This window comes from Salvelinus sp. IW2-2015, linkage group LG4q.2 (assembly GCF_002910315.2).
Source record: "Salvelinus sp. IW2-2015 linkage group LG4q.2, ASM291031v2, whole genome shotgun sequence".
In the NCBI taxonomy this organism is placed as follows: Eukaryota; Metazoa; Chordata; class Actinopteri; order Salmoniformes; family Salmonidae; genus Salvelinus; species Salvelinus sp. IW2-2015.
In genome coordinates, this window is record NC_036843.1 from 1,299,174 (window position 1) to 1,315,318 (window position 16,145).

At 47.3% G+C, this 16,145-nt stretch overlaps 2 protein-coding genes across 2 annotated transcripts in view; both read right to left on the minus strand.

Moving 5' to 3' along the window:
• Positions 1–2,247, minus strand: part of lpin1a (lipin 1a) — a 49,147-nt gene extending 46,900 nt beyond the window's left edge. The window contains 1 exon segment of the mRNA XM_070443317.1: positions 1,962–2,247. Within this exon segment, the coding sequence (XP_070299418.1) occupies positions 1,962–2,021 (60 nt within the window). The 5' untranslated portion in view covers positions 2,022–2,247.
• Positions 2,248–5,801: 3,554 nt separating this feature from the next.
• Positions 5,802–16,145, minus strand: part of greb1 (growth regulating estrogen receptor binding 1) — a 55,052-nt gene continuing 44,708 nt past the window's right edge. Inside the window, 13 exon segments of the mRNA XM_070443277.1 lie at positions 5,802–8,290; positions 11,422–11,560; positions 11,652–11,846; positions 12,229–12,364; positions 12,807–13,043; positions 13,227–13,389; positions 13,660–13,864; positions 14,319–14,480; positions 14,601–14,737; positions 15,068–15,223; positions 15,629–15,731; positions 15,807–15,966; positions 16,084–16,101. Coding sequence (XP_070299378.1) covers positions 8,127–8,290; positions 11,422–11,560; positions 11,652–11,846; positions 12,229–12,364; positions 12,807–13,043; positions 13,227–13,389; positions 13,660–13,864; positions 14,319–14,480; positions 14,601–14,737; positions 15,068–15,223; positions 15,629–15,731; positions 15,807–15,966; positions 16,084–16,101 — 1,975 coding nt within the window. The 3' untranslated portion in view covers positions 5,802–8,126.

Below are 16,145 nucleotides of genomic sequence, written 5' to 3' on the forward strand. Positions count from 1 at the left end.
TTATGCCTAGACTTTAGCTCAGCGGGCTACCACAGTCTTGTGGCACACAGACGACCCAGGTTCAAACCCATTCAGTCACACTTTCAGTACCACCAGTACAATATAAGAATACTATTTAATATGCATTAGGGTAGAATCACTGAGGGCCATTACATGATCATGTTGACCTTTCAGGGAAATGCAGAAGGAAGCTAGATGTGAACTGCAGCCACAATTACTGTATTACCACAATGACTACCCATAACCATTATCCTGCTGTTCCTTTCCTGATTTATTTAATTTATTAAAAGCCTTTAATAATTATGAAACCATTAGTAAAAAAATAAAATCCATCTCCATTGCCTCTACTGTACTGTACATGGTCAGAGAAGTCCAACTCCACGCCATAAACAATGTGTTCATCACAGCTAATGGAATGCAGCATTTTACTGTCTCTGCACAAGATGTAGGATCTTAATTTGACCACTCTTAGAAATGTAAACTTGTAGTGTATTCAAGTGTAATTTTCACTTTCAAATGTCAGACTTGATTTCCCCTAACAAAAAATGTATCAACCCCTACAACAAAAAAATCCATAAATTATAATCCACATTATAATTCACATTTTCTGTTGCTGCAGAATTATTTTCCTGTTGTAGCAAACTGCCTCAAAGATCCTCCCTCTGTACAGCCTTTCAGATTAAACTCAAGATTGTGAGTGCTACAGCTGTACAGTACACATGACCATGTTATTTCACCTTACAGAGAGTTTCTGAAGAGTGTACCGTGTTAGTGCCCACCAGTGTGTGTGTGTGTGMGGGGGGGGGGGGGMGGCAGTCTGTCCAAGGAAGCCTTTTGAGTGCACAGCGCAATCTGAGACGTTCCCACAGCCCCCCCTAAATCAAATCAAATTGTATTTGTCACATCCTTCGTAAACAACAGGTGTGGGCTAACAGTGAAATGCTTACTTACGGGCCCTTCCCGACAACGCAGAGAGAAAGAAAATAGAGAAATAATAGAAAAGTAATAACACGTTATTATAAAAGTTATATTAAATACACAATGGGTAATGATAACTTGGCTATATACATGGGGTACTAGGACAGAGTCCATGTGCAGGGGTACGAGGTCATTGAGGTAGATATGTACATATAACTAGGAATAAAGTGACAGATAATAAACAATAGCAGCGGCGTGTGCGATGAGTCAAAAAAAGTTAGTGCCAAAAGGGTCAATGCAGATAGTTAAATAGTTAACCAAGTACTGTAGCTACCCTCACACATTCTTTAGCAGTCTTATGGCTTGGGGTTAGAAGCTGTTCAGGATCGGTCCCGTTGGTTCCAGATTTGGTGCATCAGCACTGCTTGCCGTACGATAGCAGAGAAAACAGCCTGTGACTTGGGTGGCTGGATCTTTGGCACTTTTTAGAGCCTTCCTCTGACAAAGGAATACCCTCCCTCATTCCTCTCTCTCCCTCTCCCCCCTCCCCCACTCTATCCCTCGCTTTCTCCTCCCCTACTCCCTCTCCCCCTCAATGGAAAAGGAATACAGTCATCATTCACCATTCAATCTCTAAAATATAACCAAAACACAAGCAAACCCCGCTGCAAATGCATCCAACGCGTTTGTAGCGTTACACATTTGATGTAGTCATTGCGTGCTAGGAATATCCATCCCTCAACAGCAGCAGAACTAACCAGCACTGTACCATCCATGTGTGGACATGACATTTAGCTTATTAAGATTGGATAACTATCCACCAAAAGTACAGGAACAAGCTTCTACCAGCCTACATTTTCAGTATCTTTCTTCTCTCTCTCTCTCTCTTTCATCTCGCCCTCTTTCCCTTTCATCTCTATCTCCCTCTCTCTCGGACAGGCAGACAGACAGGCCACCCTACCCAGAACCAGTTGGGACAGGCAGACAGACAGGCCACCCTACCCAGAACCAGTTGGGACAGGCAGACAGACAGGCCACCCTACCCAGAACCAGTTGGGACTGGCGTCGTTGCAGAATCCTTCCAGATGTTCCTCTGGGGTCATGGTTCCATGGCACGGCTCGATCTCCACTCAGGCGTAGGATCCTCAACTTGTGTGTCTGTGTTAGAAACCTGGTGATCCAACTGACATGTGTGTGTGTGTGTGTGTGTTAGACACTTGGTGATCCGACGGACGTGTGTATTCAGGTGCAAGAAACCCGGTAGTCCGACGTGTGTACTCAGACGTTAAAAACAAGTAGTGATCTTTGCGATTCTCTGTAAGACTGTTATGCTGTGTGTCCTCACCGGTCGAACTGTCTATATAGTGTTTCTGGAGCGTGTTCTGAGAACCACGTTCCAAGGCGAAACCTGAGAGGACAGACCAGATCCCATCCCAGCTCCTTTAGATGGTGCTGCTGACACCCAGGACAACACACGCACACACACATGCGCACACACACACACTTTACCAGTATTCATGTGTACATGAGCATTTACACACATAGACATAGAATACACAAACACATGCATTAATTGCATACACACTGTCATGACATAAATGCATGCACACTTTGATGGTACAAACACAAAACAAACACACACGTATGCAGGCAGGCATGCACACACACAACACACACACACACACACACACACACACAACAACACACACACACACACACACACACACACACACACACACACCATAAGTAAAACATCTCTATGGGCAATAACTCCTGGAACTGGTTTGCTACCCAACTCTCAGTTCCCTAGGTGACGTGATCACAGCCATTTGGGACAGGGACCTGGTGTCCACTAAGTTCTGACCGCTGCTCTACCCCCCCCCTACCCCAGGGGCTGCAAGACGAGTAGGTCAGCTCAACATGCTCTTACAACCCAGGGCTCAGTTGAACGTCCCCGTCTGCCCCGTCTGCCCCCTCGCACCTCTGGGTTGGACCCCTGAGCTGTTGCTCAGGGTATTCTTTCTTCATCATATGCAATGTATTCTCTGTGAATTTGGTGTGTTTTTTCCCCCCCTGTTCAGAGAAATGTGTCATTGAATTTGTTAGGTTTATGTCCCATCCCATCCTACATCACAGCCAGCTATGACCAGATTGGCTGTGACTTTAGTGAATTCTATACATCTGAGAAACAGTGTGCAGCTCGATTCTTTTTTAGAGTGCTGAAACAAGGCTCGGGGTACATGGGTGGATGATTTTCAGTCAGGAGACTGAGTGTCGAACACAAGTACCGATTTAGTTGATTTAGCCCAGGCACAGACTCCTGGCTTTTACCATGGCAGGAATCCTAGCATTATTGTTAACACAGAACTCCTCTGTCAATAAAACACTAAATGATGAACCTGGGCCTTAGGTGTTTCTACCAATAGACCAGTGCTGACACCGCCAATTACCACCACTCTCACAGATAAACCCTAGTCAAAAGATCCTATAGGATTCCAATAAAACATTTTTTATTAGAATCCAAAAGGATCTTCTTTTGGATTCTAATAGGATTTTTTTCATTGGAATCCTAAATGATTTTTTTGGACTAGGGTCAAATATATTATTTAAGGAGATGTGAGTTTTTGATTCCAGGACAGATGTTAATACAGAGGATGAGGAAAGAGACAGTTGGCCAAGGATGCATATGTGGTCTAGAGTCAGGAGCTTAGACCACGACACCAGACATCAGCACACTGAAAAGAGTTTCTTTAAGATATCCGTATAGAAATTATACAAGGCTGCTTCCAAAATCTGATAGGATTTTTCTATTGGATTCTAACTGGATCCAAGGATTTCATAGATTTTTTCTCCTATAGGATTTCTATTAATTTTGTCAACGGGAATTGTATAGATATTTACATGACCTTTTAAAGGATTTATCCTCAAATCTTGGCTATGCACTATAGTTAACCTGGCTGCTTAAAATATTGAGCACCCACCCGCCAAATCTCTTGAGCCTAGTGGCAATAGCTTCCGCTGACTGTCAGTCATGTAAACTTATAGTGTGTGCGGCCCTCTGCTGGCCATAGATAAGGTTCAGTCTCTTGTGTGCAGCAAACAGAATGTGAAGAAAGGGAATAAAGAGGGAGACACCGCCCCCTAGAGGTGAGAAACTAGAGTTGCTGTGAGAGATTTGTGAAGTGAATCAACGTTTAGAGTAGGGTTGTGTAGGCTTTTGCTCCCCGTTGTCGTGAATGAGCCTAGTCAATATGACCCGAGGACTACTCCAGTCCCCAGACAGAACTCCATGTAACAGTGAAACAAGAAAGATCAAGAAGAAGCTGAAGAAGAACAGGAAGAGGCCTCAACCACAAGCAGCTAGAGAGCATCAACACCCAGTCAAGTGCAGGGAGGAAGTGACAGGTGAAGGTAGACTGTATGCAGATGTTCCTCTGCTGGGGGGCAGAGGTTAATCTAATATGTTGACATACCCGTCGAACTCGAGCCCTGGGATGGAGCTGGTGGAGTTGCCTGATGGCACATGGGTCGTGAAGCAGATGACACCACAGATTGTCTATGTAGATATCCCGGGTGAACGAGACAATTTGTTATGTAACTTTGCTTAGATGTCACGTGTAAAGGGGATGACGTGTTGTGTGGCTGTAGTCAAAGGAGGCATGAGCTTGGGCAAAAAGTGTATACAAACCAATGTAAAAGATGGGGAAAGGGAGATTCTGGGGAAGACAGGGGCTGATTGATGTATTAGAACACTTTGGTGCAAGGTAAGAACTGAGTTTAATTTATATTGTTAGAAGCTAGTGCATTAAAATAGCTAAATAAAAAAATTCTAAAATCAGGTGTGAAGCTGTGGAACCAAAATATAAGTGTTACTTGTTTTCATTAACTAGTTAATTTATTGGTTGAATAAATAGTCAAGAATTAGAGTAACATAACAACTAAGCTTAGGGGTTCACCTTAGGTAGCCTGCGGCCAGACCATATTGTGGGCTTAGCAGGAAACCAAAGGGGGGCTTGAAGGTAACTGTGTAAAAAGCACACTAAAGGAGCACTGGGTGTCTTTAGTTTGTCCTCTACCCAGACGAAGTGCAGCTAGTTTTAGCTGCAACCCTATACCAGGGACTTAGCTGGTGTGACTCACCCATGTGGGTGCTGTCCAGTCAATTAGATAGGGAGGACCAGCCGCTAGCAGGAGTGTCTGACATTATTCCGGAATTATAATAGTTTAACCCCGTGGCGGAACGTATCCACGCAGTAAGAGCCGCACCACGTAATCAAGTCGTACAGAGTGGACTATAAATAATTATTGGATCGCTCGTTGGTGTTGAACACAAAAATAGCCCCGCTGACGCGTAGTATACCGAGTCACAAACTACCCGTGAAGTGTAATCAGTAGGAAGGAGTGAGCTAACCTCTGTGGCAAGCAGAGATGTACCAAGAGGAGTGACCCGGGTTGATAAAGTGAAACTGAGGGCTCCACTGCTAACTCAGCTCAGAGTAGGAGGACAGGAAGTCCCCCATCACCGAGAAAGAGGCTCATAACAACACACGGTGGGAGTTGACCCAACCTGTGAGGCCAAGAGAAGATCCACAGGTGTAAGTGAAGCTAGTAGGGCCATCAGGGAGGCGGCCCGCATCAGTCACCTCAACACCCCCCAGCACTAACTAATCCAGGTCCAGACTGAAGCCTGCGATTAGTTGATTATTAGAAACAGGGGTGCTGGGCTGGCTCCCCAGGGCATGAGGTGGAGAGGCCTTGTTTACAGCCCCGTTCAACTGTGTAACTCCCCCCAAGAAGTAGATCATAGTAAAACAGATACATCATTCAGAATGTACACAAACCTGGACTGGTGTATAACCAATAGAAGGCAGCAGAGATTGAGGTCGTTTTCAAAATACGTACATTTACACATTCAGTACATAAAATATGGATTCAAGTTTCTCAACATAGTGATCATCAGAAGGCTACAAACACTGAGCGGCAGAAATGACAACCACATACACGTACACGTAACGCTTTCGTAATGAACATTGTTACGAAGACACTAAAGAAAACATTACATAGATAGGCACTTTTTACATGACACAAAGCTGTCCAAATATATGCAAAATATTTCATCACAAAAGCCCAGGCAAAAACAAAGGTCTACAAAAATAATATTTGTACAAAATACACTAGTCATAAATATCACTACAATATGAACGGCGGCAGACACTGTGGAATGATTGCTTTTTAACACATCACAACAGAGAGGTGGAGGGTTAATAGGAGTATCGTAGTACATTGTAGTTGATACTAAATTAATACTACGGTGAACAGAGCCATACCAGGCCCAGACTCATACAGCTGAAGTCGGAAGTTTACATACACCAAATACATTTAAACTCAGTTTTTCACAATTACTGACATTTAATCCTAGTAAAAATTCCCTGACTTACGTCAGGTAGGATCACCACTTTATTTTAAGAATGTGAAATGTCAGAATTATAGTAGAGAGAATGATTTATTTCAGCTTTTATTTCTTTCATCACATTCCCAGTGGGTCAGAAGTTTACATACACTCAATTAGTATTTGGTAGCATTGCCTTTAAATTGTTTAACTTGAGTCAAACGTTTCTGGTAGCCTTCCACAAGCTTGGGTGAATTTTGGCCCATTCCTTCTGACAGAGCTGGTGTAACTGAGTCAGGTTTGTAGGCCTCCTTGCTCCCCCACGCTTTTTCAGTTCTGCCCACAAATTGTCTACAGGATTGAGGTCAGGGCTTTGTGATGGCCACTCCAATACCTTGACTTTGTTGTCCTTAAGCCATTTTGCCACAACTTTGGAAGTAATGCTTGGGTCATTGTCCATTTGGAAGACCCATTTGCGACCAAGCTTTAATTTCCTGACTGTTGTCTTGAGATGTTGCTTCAATATATCCACATAATTTTACTGCCTCATGATGCCATGTATTCTGTGAAGTGCACCAGTCCCTCCTGCAGCAAAGCACCCCCACAACATGATGCTGCCATCCCCGTGCTTCACGGTTGGGATGGTGTTCTTCGGCTTGCAAGCCTCCCCCTTTTTTCTCCAAACATAACGATGGTCATTATGGCCAAGCAGTTCTATTTCTGTTTCATCAGACCAGAGGACATTTCTCCAAAAAGTATGATCTTTGTCCCCATGTGCAGTTGCAAACCATAGGCTGGCTTTTTTTTATGGCGGCTTTGGAGCAGTGGCTTCTTCCTTGCTGAGCGGCCTTTCAGGTTATGTTGATATAGGACTCGTTTTACTGTGGATATAGATACTTTTGTACCGGTTTCCTCTAGCATCTTCACAAGGTCCTTTGCTGTTGTTCTGGGATTCATTTGCACTTTTTGCACCAAAGTACGTACATCTCTAGGAGACAGAACGCGTCTCCTTCCTGAGCGGTATGACGGATGCGTGGTCCCATGGTGTTTATACTTGCGTACTATTGTTTGTACAGATGAACGTGGTACCTTCAGGCATTTGGAAATTCCTCCCAAGGATGAACCAGACTTGGAGGTCTACAATTTTTTTCTGAGGTCCTGGCTGATTTCTTTTGATTTTCCCATGATGTCAAGCAAAGAGGCACTGGCACAAGGTCCTTTGCTGTTGTTCTGGGATTGATTTTCACTTTTCACACCAAAGTAGGTTCATCTCCAGGAGACAGAACGCGTCTCCTTCCTGAGCGGTATGACGGCTGCATGGTCTGCACTGAGTTTGAAGGTAGGCCTTGAAATACATCCACAGCTACACCACCAATTGCCTCAAATGATGTCAATTAGCCTATCAGAAGCTTCTAAAGCCATGACATAATTTCCTGGAATTTTCCAAGCTGTTTAAAGGCACAGTCAACTTAGTGTATGTAAACTTCTGACCCATTGGAATTGTGATACAGTGAATTATAAGTGAAATAATCTGTCTGTAAACAATTGTTGGAAAAATTACTTGCGTCATGCACAAAGTAGGTGTCCTAACTGACTTGCCAAAACTATAGTTTGTTAACAAGACATTTGTGGAGTGGTTGAAAAACGAGGTTTAATGACTCCAACCTAAGTGTATGTAAACTTCTGACTTCAACTGTAGCTATATTCACTACCAACTACTGTCTATGGGTTATTGGCTTGATCCACCAGAAGAATACTGCCAGTTTTTGGCTTTCTGTTTTGACCCCACTGCAGGGCTCACGGTGAGGGGTACGGCAGTTCATATATGTTTCCCTGTGAGGAAGAAGAGGGGGCGGTCCTCTTTAGCGTTGGCCGTCTGGAACTCGTCACTCAGCCGGAACCTCCACTCGTCCTCGAGCTCCAGCCTCACCACCGTCTGTCTCAGAGAGCTGCGGTCAGCACATATCACACACAGAATCGCACCTGGACGAGGGAAGAGAGAATACCTATGAGGATGTGATGGCTTTTGTGTGTGTGTGTGTATATGTGTCACACCCTGATCTCTTTCACCTGTCTTTGTGCTAGTCTCCACCCCCCACTAGGTGTCTCCCATCTCCCCTCATTATCCCCTGTGTATTTATACCTGTGTTCTTTGTTTGTCTATTGACAGTTCGTTTTGTTCGTCAAGCCTACCAGCGTTTTTCCCCTTGCTCCTGTCTTTTCTAAAGTTCCTGTTTTCTAGTTTTCCCGGTTTTGACCATTCTGCCTGCCCTGACCCTGAGCCTGCCTGCCGTCCTGTACCTTGTCCCACCACACCAGATTATTGACCTCTGCCTGCCCTGACCCTGACTGCCTGCCGTTCTGTACCTTTTGGACTCTGATATGGATTACTGACCTCTGCCTGCTCTTGACCTGTCGTTTTGCCTGCCCCCTGTTCTAGTAATACACTTTTGTTACTTCGACACTGTCTGCATCTGGGTCTTTCCTAAAATGTGATAGTACGAACTGGCCCTGACCGATCTAGCAGACTCAGACCAGCTGCACAATGCTGTATCCCTGCAAGGAGCCACCATTGGACGACACAAGGAGTTACTGTAATGTCTTATGGAGGGACTCCATACCCTGGCAGAACGCCATGACCAGACGTTCGAGACTTTGCTGGAGCAATTCCGCGGATTGCCCACTGGGCAGCAGGTCACACCCGTAATCTCCCAGCCTACCCCAGTGTCCCGAGAACCCTGCTTACCTCCTCCGGAGCCTTATGCTGGAGATTCCGGAACCTGCCGGGCTTTTCTCCCCCAGTGCTCCCTCATTTTCGAGCTGCAGCCTTCTTCGTTCCCCTCGGACCGCTCGAGGATAGGGCTACATCATAACGCTGATGTCTGGGAGGGCACTCGCCTGGGCTACGGCGGTGTGGGAGCAACAGTCCACCGTCTGCCTCAGTGTAGAGGATTTTGTGGCGGAAGTTCGGAAGGTGTTTGATTCTTCGTTGTCCGGGAGAGAGGCTGCTCGTAAGCTGCTCCAGCTACGTCAAGACTCCAGTAGTGTGGCAGACTTACGCAATGGATTTTCGCACGTTGGCGGCTGAGAGTGCCTGGAACCCGGAAGTATTGTTCGACATGTTCCTTCACGGACTATCGGAGGTGGTCAAAGATGAGCTTGCAGCCCGGGAGCTACCCATGGACCTTGATTCCCTCATAGCCTTGACCATCCGGATCGATGGGTGGCTTCGAGAATGTAGGAGAGAGAGGGAATCTGTGCCCTGTCGCCCTCGATTCCCACCTCGCCTCCAAAGAATCCCGGAGACCCCCGAAGTCTACATGTCTGAGTGAACCCGACGTCACACAAGTTCTGTCGGGAATCACAGAGGGCTGCTGACTCGCCTCCTTTGGAATCCAGGCACCTGGGCAGGGCTAGATGAACACTTACGTCGACTCCACACACAGAGCTGTCTATATTGTGGAACTACGGGACATTTCGTAGCTACCTGCCCATTAAAAAACCAGGCTCATCAAGGGGTGAGTACTCCGGTGGGTCTTTTGGAGAACTTTTCCTCTCCCCTTACTCGCACTCCTTTTCATGCCATCCTGCTGTGGGGGAACCAGTATAAATCTCTCTGGGTACTCATCGACTCTGGGGCCAATGAGAGTTTTTTTGGACGCTACCCTGGTGTCCGAGCTGGGCATCCCCACTCAGCCCCTCTCCATTCCCATGGATGTTAGAGTGCTGGACGGGCGCTCTATAGGCCGGGTCACTCACAATACCACTCCCATGGTATTGTGAGGGGCAACAGCGAGGCAATCCAATTTATGCTGATTAAGTCTCCTCAGGTTCCCGTGGTATTGGGATTCTCTTGGCTCCAGCGACACAATCCCATCATAGACTTGACTGCTGGTGCCATTATGGGCTGGAGCCAGTTCTGCCACACACATTGTCTGAAGTCAGCGCAACATGCCCCAGGACGTCTTCCTATGGGCTCGGAAGTTGCCCCGGACCTTTCCACCATACCCACGGAGTACCAGGACCTCCGGGAGGTGTTCAGTAAGGCCACAGCCTACATCCAGGGTGCAGCTACAATGTTTCCTGGGATTCTACAACTTTTATCGCCGCTTTATCCAGGGTTACAACACCCTGGCTTCCCCCCTGTCTGCACTCACCTCTCCCAAGGTTCCATTCACGTGGTCCCCAGATGCTGACCGGGCGGTCCGGGATCTCAAACACCATTTCACCACAGCACCCATCTTGGTTCATCCTGACCTGTCTCGCCAGTTTGTGGTGGAGGCCGATGCTTTGGATGTCGGAGTGGGGACTGTCCTGTCCCAGCGTTCTGCCCTGGACCTCAAGTTATACATCCCTGCTCCTTCTTCTCCCATCGCCTCAACGCCACGGAGAGGAACTACGATGTGGTGAATCGTGAGCTTCTCGCGTTGAAGATGGCGTTGGAGGAGTGGAGGCACTGGCTGGAGGGGGCGGAACATCCGTTCATTGTGTGGGCTGACCACAAGAACCTGGAATATCTCTGCACCGCCAAGCGTCTCAATTCCAGGCAAGCTAGGTGGGCCTTGCTCTTCCCCCGGTTCAACCTCTCCCTCTCTTACCGACCAGGATCCAAGAACATCAAGCCGGATGTGCTGTCACGCCGCTATAGCCCCGTGGCTACATCCTCCGAGTATCGTCTCGGACAGAAGGTATGGCTGTCCACCCGGTATCTGCCCCTCCAGGTGGAGTCCCACAAACTTTCCCCCCGGTTTATCGGCCCTTTCCCCATCTCCAAGGTCATTCGCCTCTTTGCTGTTCGTCTTCTGTTGCCCCGTACCCTCCATATATATACACCACTTTTCATGTGTCTAAAATCAAACCCATGTCTCACAGCCCTTTGTCTCCTGTTTCCACCACACTGGATTATTGACCTCTGCATGCCCTGACCCCGAGATTGCCTACCGTTCCTTTTGGACTCTGATCTGGATTTACTGACCTCTGCCTGCCCTTGACCTGTCGTTTTGCCTGCCCCCTGTTCTAGTAATACACTTTTGTTACTTCGACACCGTCTGCATCTGGGCCTTCCCAAAAACGTGATATGTGGTGTGTGCCTGCATGGGTCTTTGTGCGTGTACCTTTGAGGAAGTGAAACTTCTTAAGAAAGCCTGGTGTGACGAAGGAATCGCAGAAGCAGAGCAGCAGGCCGCTGAACAGCAGCCCTGTAGTACAGATGTTGATGGAGCGAGGTCTGGAACTCACAAAACACACCGTCACCTAGAGGGAGGGGGGAAGAAAAGACGCACCGTTGAGTGATCTGACATCGAAACAATCACATATGTATTTGTGTGTGTGTGTGTGTGTGTACCTCAGGCCCCAGGTTGAGGTAGCAGTCTACAGACAGTATGGGGTGTGTGTAGTTGCATGTGCTAAGGGGGAACAGGCTAGAGTGTTGCAGGTATTTCTCCAGCAGTAGCTGTGCAGGCGTGGCCAGGAATGGATGCTTGCTGTCCGGGGCACAGATGTACTGTGACGGCTGGATGGAGGTGGGGACGTCAGTTATCTAAAACCACACATGACATCAACATTGCAATGGTCAAAGCATGAACAACAGACAAAATTAGCGACTGGATTCAATACATATCGCTGAAGTTCCGCCTTACAGCGCGATATACATTTCAAGGTAATGTTGATAACTGGATTCACGGTACACGCCACCGGCTCAATCAGAAATGACCTAAAAATGTCAATCGGACCCAGAACTGAGGTATTACATTAGAGAGGGATATGAATCGATCCCATCGGAACACTACATTTGATCTTAAGTCGAGTGACACGATGATGAAGGTGGTGATGTGTGTGTGTGTGTGGTTTTGTGTATGTCTGCGTATTTGATTGTATGTTTGCGTGTGGTTTTGTGTATGTGAGTGTGTGTAAGCCTGTACCTTGGTCTTGATGATGAAGGTACGGTATCCTCCGATAGCGATCTGTTTCTTCATCACACTGAAGTTGTTGAAACGACAGATGAGCAGACCAGCACTGTGGGCTCGCAGGGTGAAGTCCACATCATCACACATGAACCTGAGGGGGAAGAAGAGGAGAGGGGGACCAGAGGAAGAGGAGGAAGAGAGTGGAGAGTGAGAAAAGGAACATAGAAAGAAGAGTGAGGAAGAGTGATGGTTCAGTGAAGTTTTTTTCTTCCACCAGAGATGTGATGTGTTTCACATAGAAACCACTTCAACCTAGCAGCCACACTCTTACCATAACAATGACTTATGTAAAGTGGCTGTCCTCTCTCATCTATTCTGGTTGTATTGTATTCCATTCTTTCATATTCGGCAGCAGGTAGCCTAGCGTTCAAGAGCGTTGGGCCAGTAACTAAAAGGTTTCTGGTTCAAATCCCTGAGCTGACTAGGTGAAAAATCTGTTGTTGTACCCTTTAGCATGGCACTTAACCTTAGTTAATCTGAATAAGAGCGTCTACTAAAATGTGATAATATTTTACTCTATTCTACTGTCTCACCTGTTCTCGTTGTATTGGACGTCCTGGGTCAGGTCCACATTGAGAAGCAGGAAGTCGTGGAGGTGTCCTCTGGAGAACGGTTCCCCGTGACGGGCTCCTCCCCCCTTCCCCTGACCCGGGGAGCAACTGCCCCACTTCCTGATCCCACAGAGGCCGTACTGGGTGAGGTCGGGACACGCCTCCATGTGCTGCAGCACCTGCTTCAGAGACACGTTCCTCTCTACAGGCCCTGGGGCACTGGAGGGGAGAGAGAGAAAAAGACGGAGACATGATTACAGAGCTCCGCGAGGACAATACTTTCAAAACATCAATATGAAAAAAAAAATGTGTTGATGTGTGTGTAGCTGAGACTTGTTCCTTGTATGTGTGAGTGTGTGTGTGTGAGTGTGTGTGTGTGTGTGTGTGTGTGTGTGTGTATGCCTGTGTGAGTCCAGGTCCACGGCGTTCCACATGACGCAGGAGTCATCAGAGACTATGATGAAGGGCCAGACGTCGGCCGGCGGCCCCCCTCCTTCCAGCCTGTGCCTGCGCTCCAGCCCCAGGTTGTGATAGGACAGCTCCTTGATCAGGAAGTGGGCAGCACCTTGGGGGAGGGGCCAGAGGTCAGAGAGGGAGACATCGGGAAACACTGTTGTTATATTTCTGTGTTAGTGCGTCTCATGTTGTTAGATAGTCTGTCTGTTGTGTGTATTCTCTCCTCCACTCACTCACTCACTCACTCACTCACTCACTCACTCACTCACTCACTCACTCACTCACTCACTCACTCACTCACTCCACAACGGGGGAGAGGGTGAGAGATAGACAAAGAGAGTGAGAGGTATGGGAAAGAGAGTGGAGGTAGTTAGCGTACCGATGCCGGCTCCATTGAAGACAGTGGGCAGCACCAGCATGATGTGGTTGGGCCAGTACTTCTTATAGACAGCCATCTCGTACTCCTTGATAACCAGGATGTGGAGGTGGGCCGCCCCGTCCATGGCATGGTACAGGTTAAACAGGCCGTGCTCATGACGACCCGTTGTCGGGGTGAAGATGGGGCTCTTGATGCAGTCTGGGTTCTGATGGGGGAAAGGAGAAACATGCAGCGGTATATACAAGTCTGAGTGGGTTCTGCAAAGATTTGATGATCTTAGGGCGTCTACACTTTGTCGGTCTGTATATAGAGGAGGTTTCAGATAGGGAAGGCGTGAAAGAAAGCGAGAAAGAGAGAAACAAAGAAAGGTTGGCAGATGAGGAAAACAGGAACTTGGGTGGGGAAATTAGGCAGTGCATTCTGCAGGGGTTAATGTAAATGTTTAGAGTATGGCTGTGCTCCGACTCTCTACTCTTCTCCTTGACTTGTGCACTTGCTCATCCCCCGTAGCAGATTGAAAGGCACCGGATTGCTGTAAGGAAGTTTGTACCACATTTCTTACATCCATAAATAGGAGTGAACGAGTGCACCCTCGAGGAAGAAGGGTAGAGAATGGGTATTACGGTTAGTATTAAGGGTAAGGGGCTTAGTTAGATTACCCAATCGGAGGCGAGGGGCAGTCTCATGCTCTCTAGTTGGCCTCCTGGTTGGCTGAAGCTGAAGTGGTGTTGCTTAGACTTGGGGATGATGAAGTAGAGCTGGATCTCCTCACCCAGCAGCAGGTGGGAGAAGGTGAAGCCATGCAGCAGCGATTCATACATCTACATGGTGGAACACATTATCTATCTGCAGGTCTAGAATACATTATTACACATACAGTAGACCAACTGAGCAATGATTGGTAAAAGTAAGAATAAACCGTGTGTGTGTTCTCTGCTCACCTGGTATCCGGGGTTGAAGCCCGTGTACTGGTGACACTGTTCACAGTGGTGGTAGGTGTTGTAGGCTGCGTATTTGGACAGTTTGGTCCTGGTCGTACGCCTCCGCAGATACACGTCCTCCTTACGTCTGGGGTTCCCTGGGGGACAGAGCAGGGGCTGGGGGTTAGTTAACCTGGCAAACGCCAGTCTAGAACCATGGAACATCTCTGATAACCACAGTCACGTACATATAGCTACACTCTTAGAATAAAATGTGCTTATCTAGAACCCAAAATGGTTCTACCTGGAACATAAAAGGGGTCTCCTATGGGGACAGTAGAATAAGCCTTTTTTTTTCTTCTAAGAATGTACAGAGCTCAGCCAAGCTAGAAACAGTAGAAAAAGAGATCAGGATGTCCATGACATCATCTAGTAAATCTCACAATCATAATGATAACCGAGAGAGATGCCCCACTCCCCTATCCTACCGTCAGTGTTGGGGTAGTAGTCAGGGCAATAGACAGTGCTGATGTCTTCATATTTGGGGTTGTGGATGGTGTAGTCGAAGGGCATGCCCCTCAGTGTGCCTATTATCGGCCAGGGGGCACAGGCTGGGTGGTACTGGACACACTCCAGCTGGTCACCTATACCACACACACACACACACACACACACACACACACACACACACACACACACACACACACACACACACACACACACGCACACGCACACGCACGCACACACACACGTGTTTACATTCATAATACATTCACAACAGCTCATGGGTCCTTAATAAACATCTATACATGCATGGAAACCTATAGGATTCATTCATAATGCATTACACATGTTGTGTATACAACACACAGACATCTCTACCAGCAAATAGCTACTTAAAATAACCTCTTCGTGGAAGCTATATACTGTACTGTAATTCATTCAAAGTGTATTACACACACGTGATGCATATTATTAAGACTAGTGCAGAGTGGAGGGTGGTGGTAGTTATGGAGCTGAGGCCAGGGTGTATTGTCATGGTAACTCACTGGTGTTGATCTCTTCCTCGTCATAGATGTCCACCTCCATCAGCCTGATCAGCATACGAGACAGGATGCCCAGAAACTGGAGGTACGCCCCTGTCTTCCCCACCTGAACAGGTTCCAGTAGTCAGAATAGTGTGTGTGAGTCTGTCACCAGTGTGTGTGTGTGTGTGTGTGTGTGTACCTGTGGGGGCCCGCTGAGCAGCAGTCTGCGGGGATGGAAGTTGTCCGTGCGTCCCTCTGCGGGGCGGTTGCTGCTGTCCATGTGGCAAGGCCTTGGGATGGTCCACTGGCGGTAATACAGAGACTGTTCTGTACACGTCATCATCTTACTCAGCAGAGGTCTGACACAGAGGAAAGGAACGCAAAGGAAACATTAATATAGAGCATCATCTTACTCACCAGTGTGTGTGGAGCCGGCCCAGGCTACAGACAGGTGAGGTGTGTGTGTTTGTCCCTACCTGAAGGAGCTGGCCCAGCTGTTATATAGAGAAGAACACAGAGGTGGGTTATAGTTTGATAT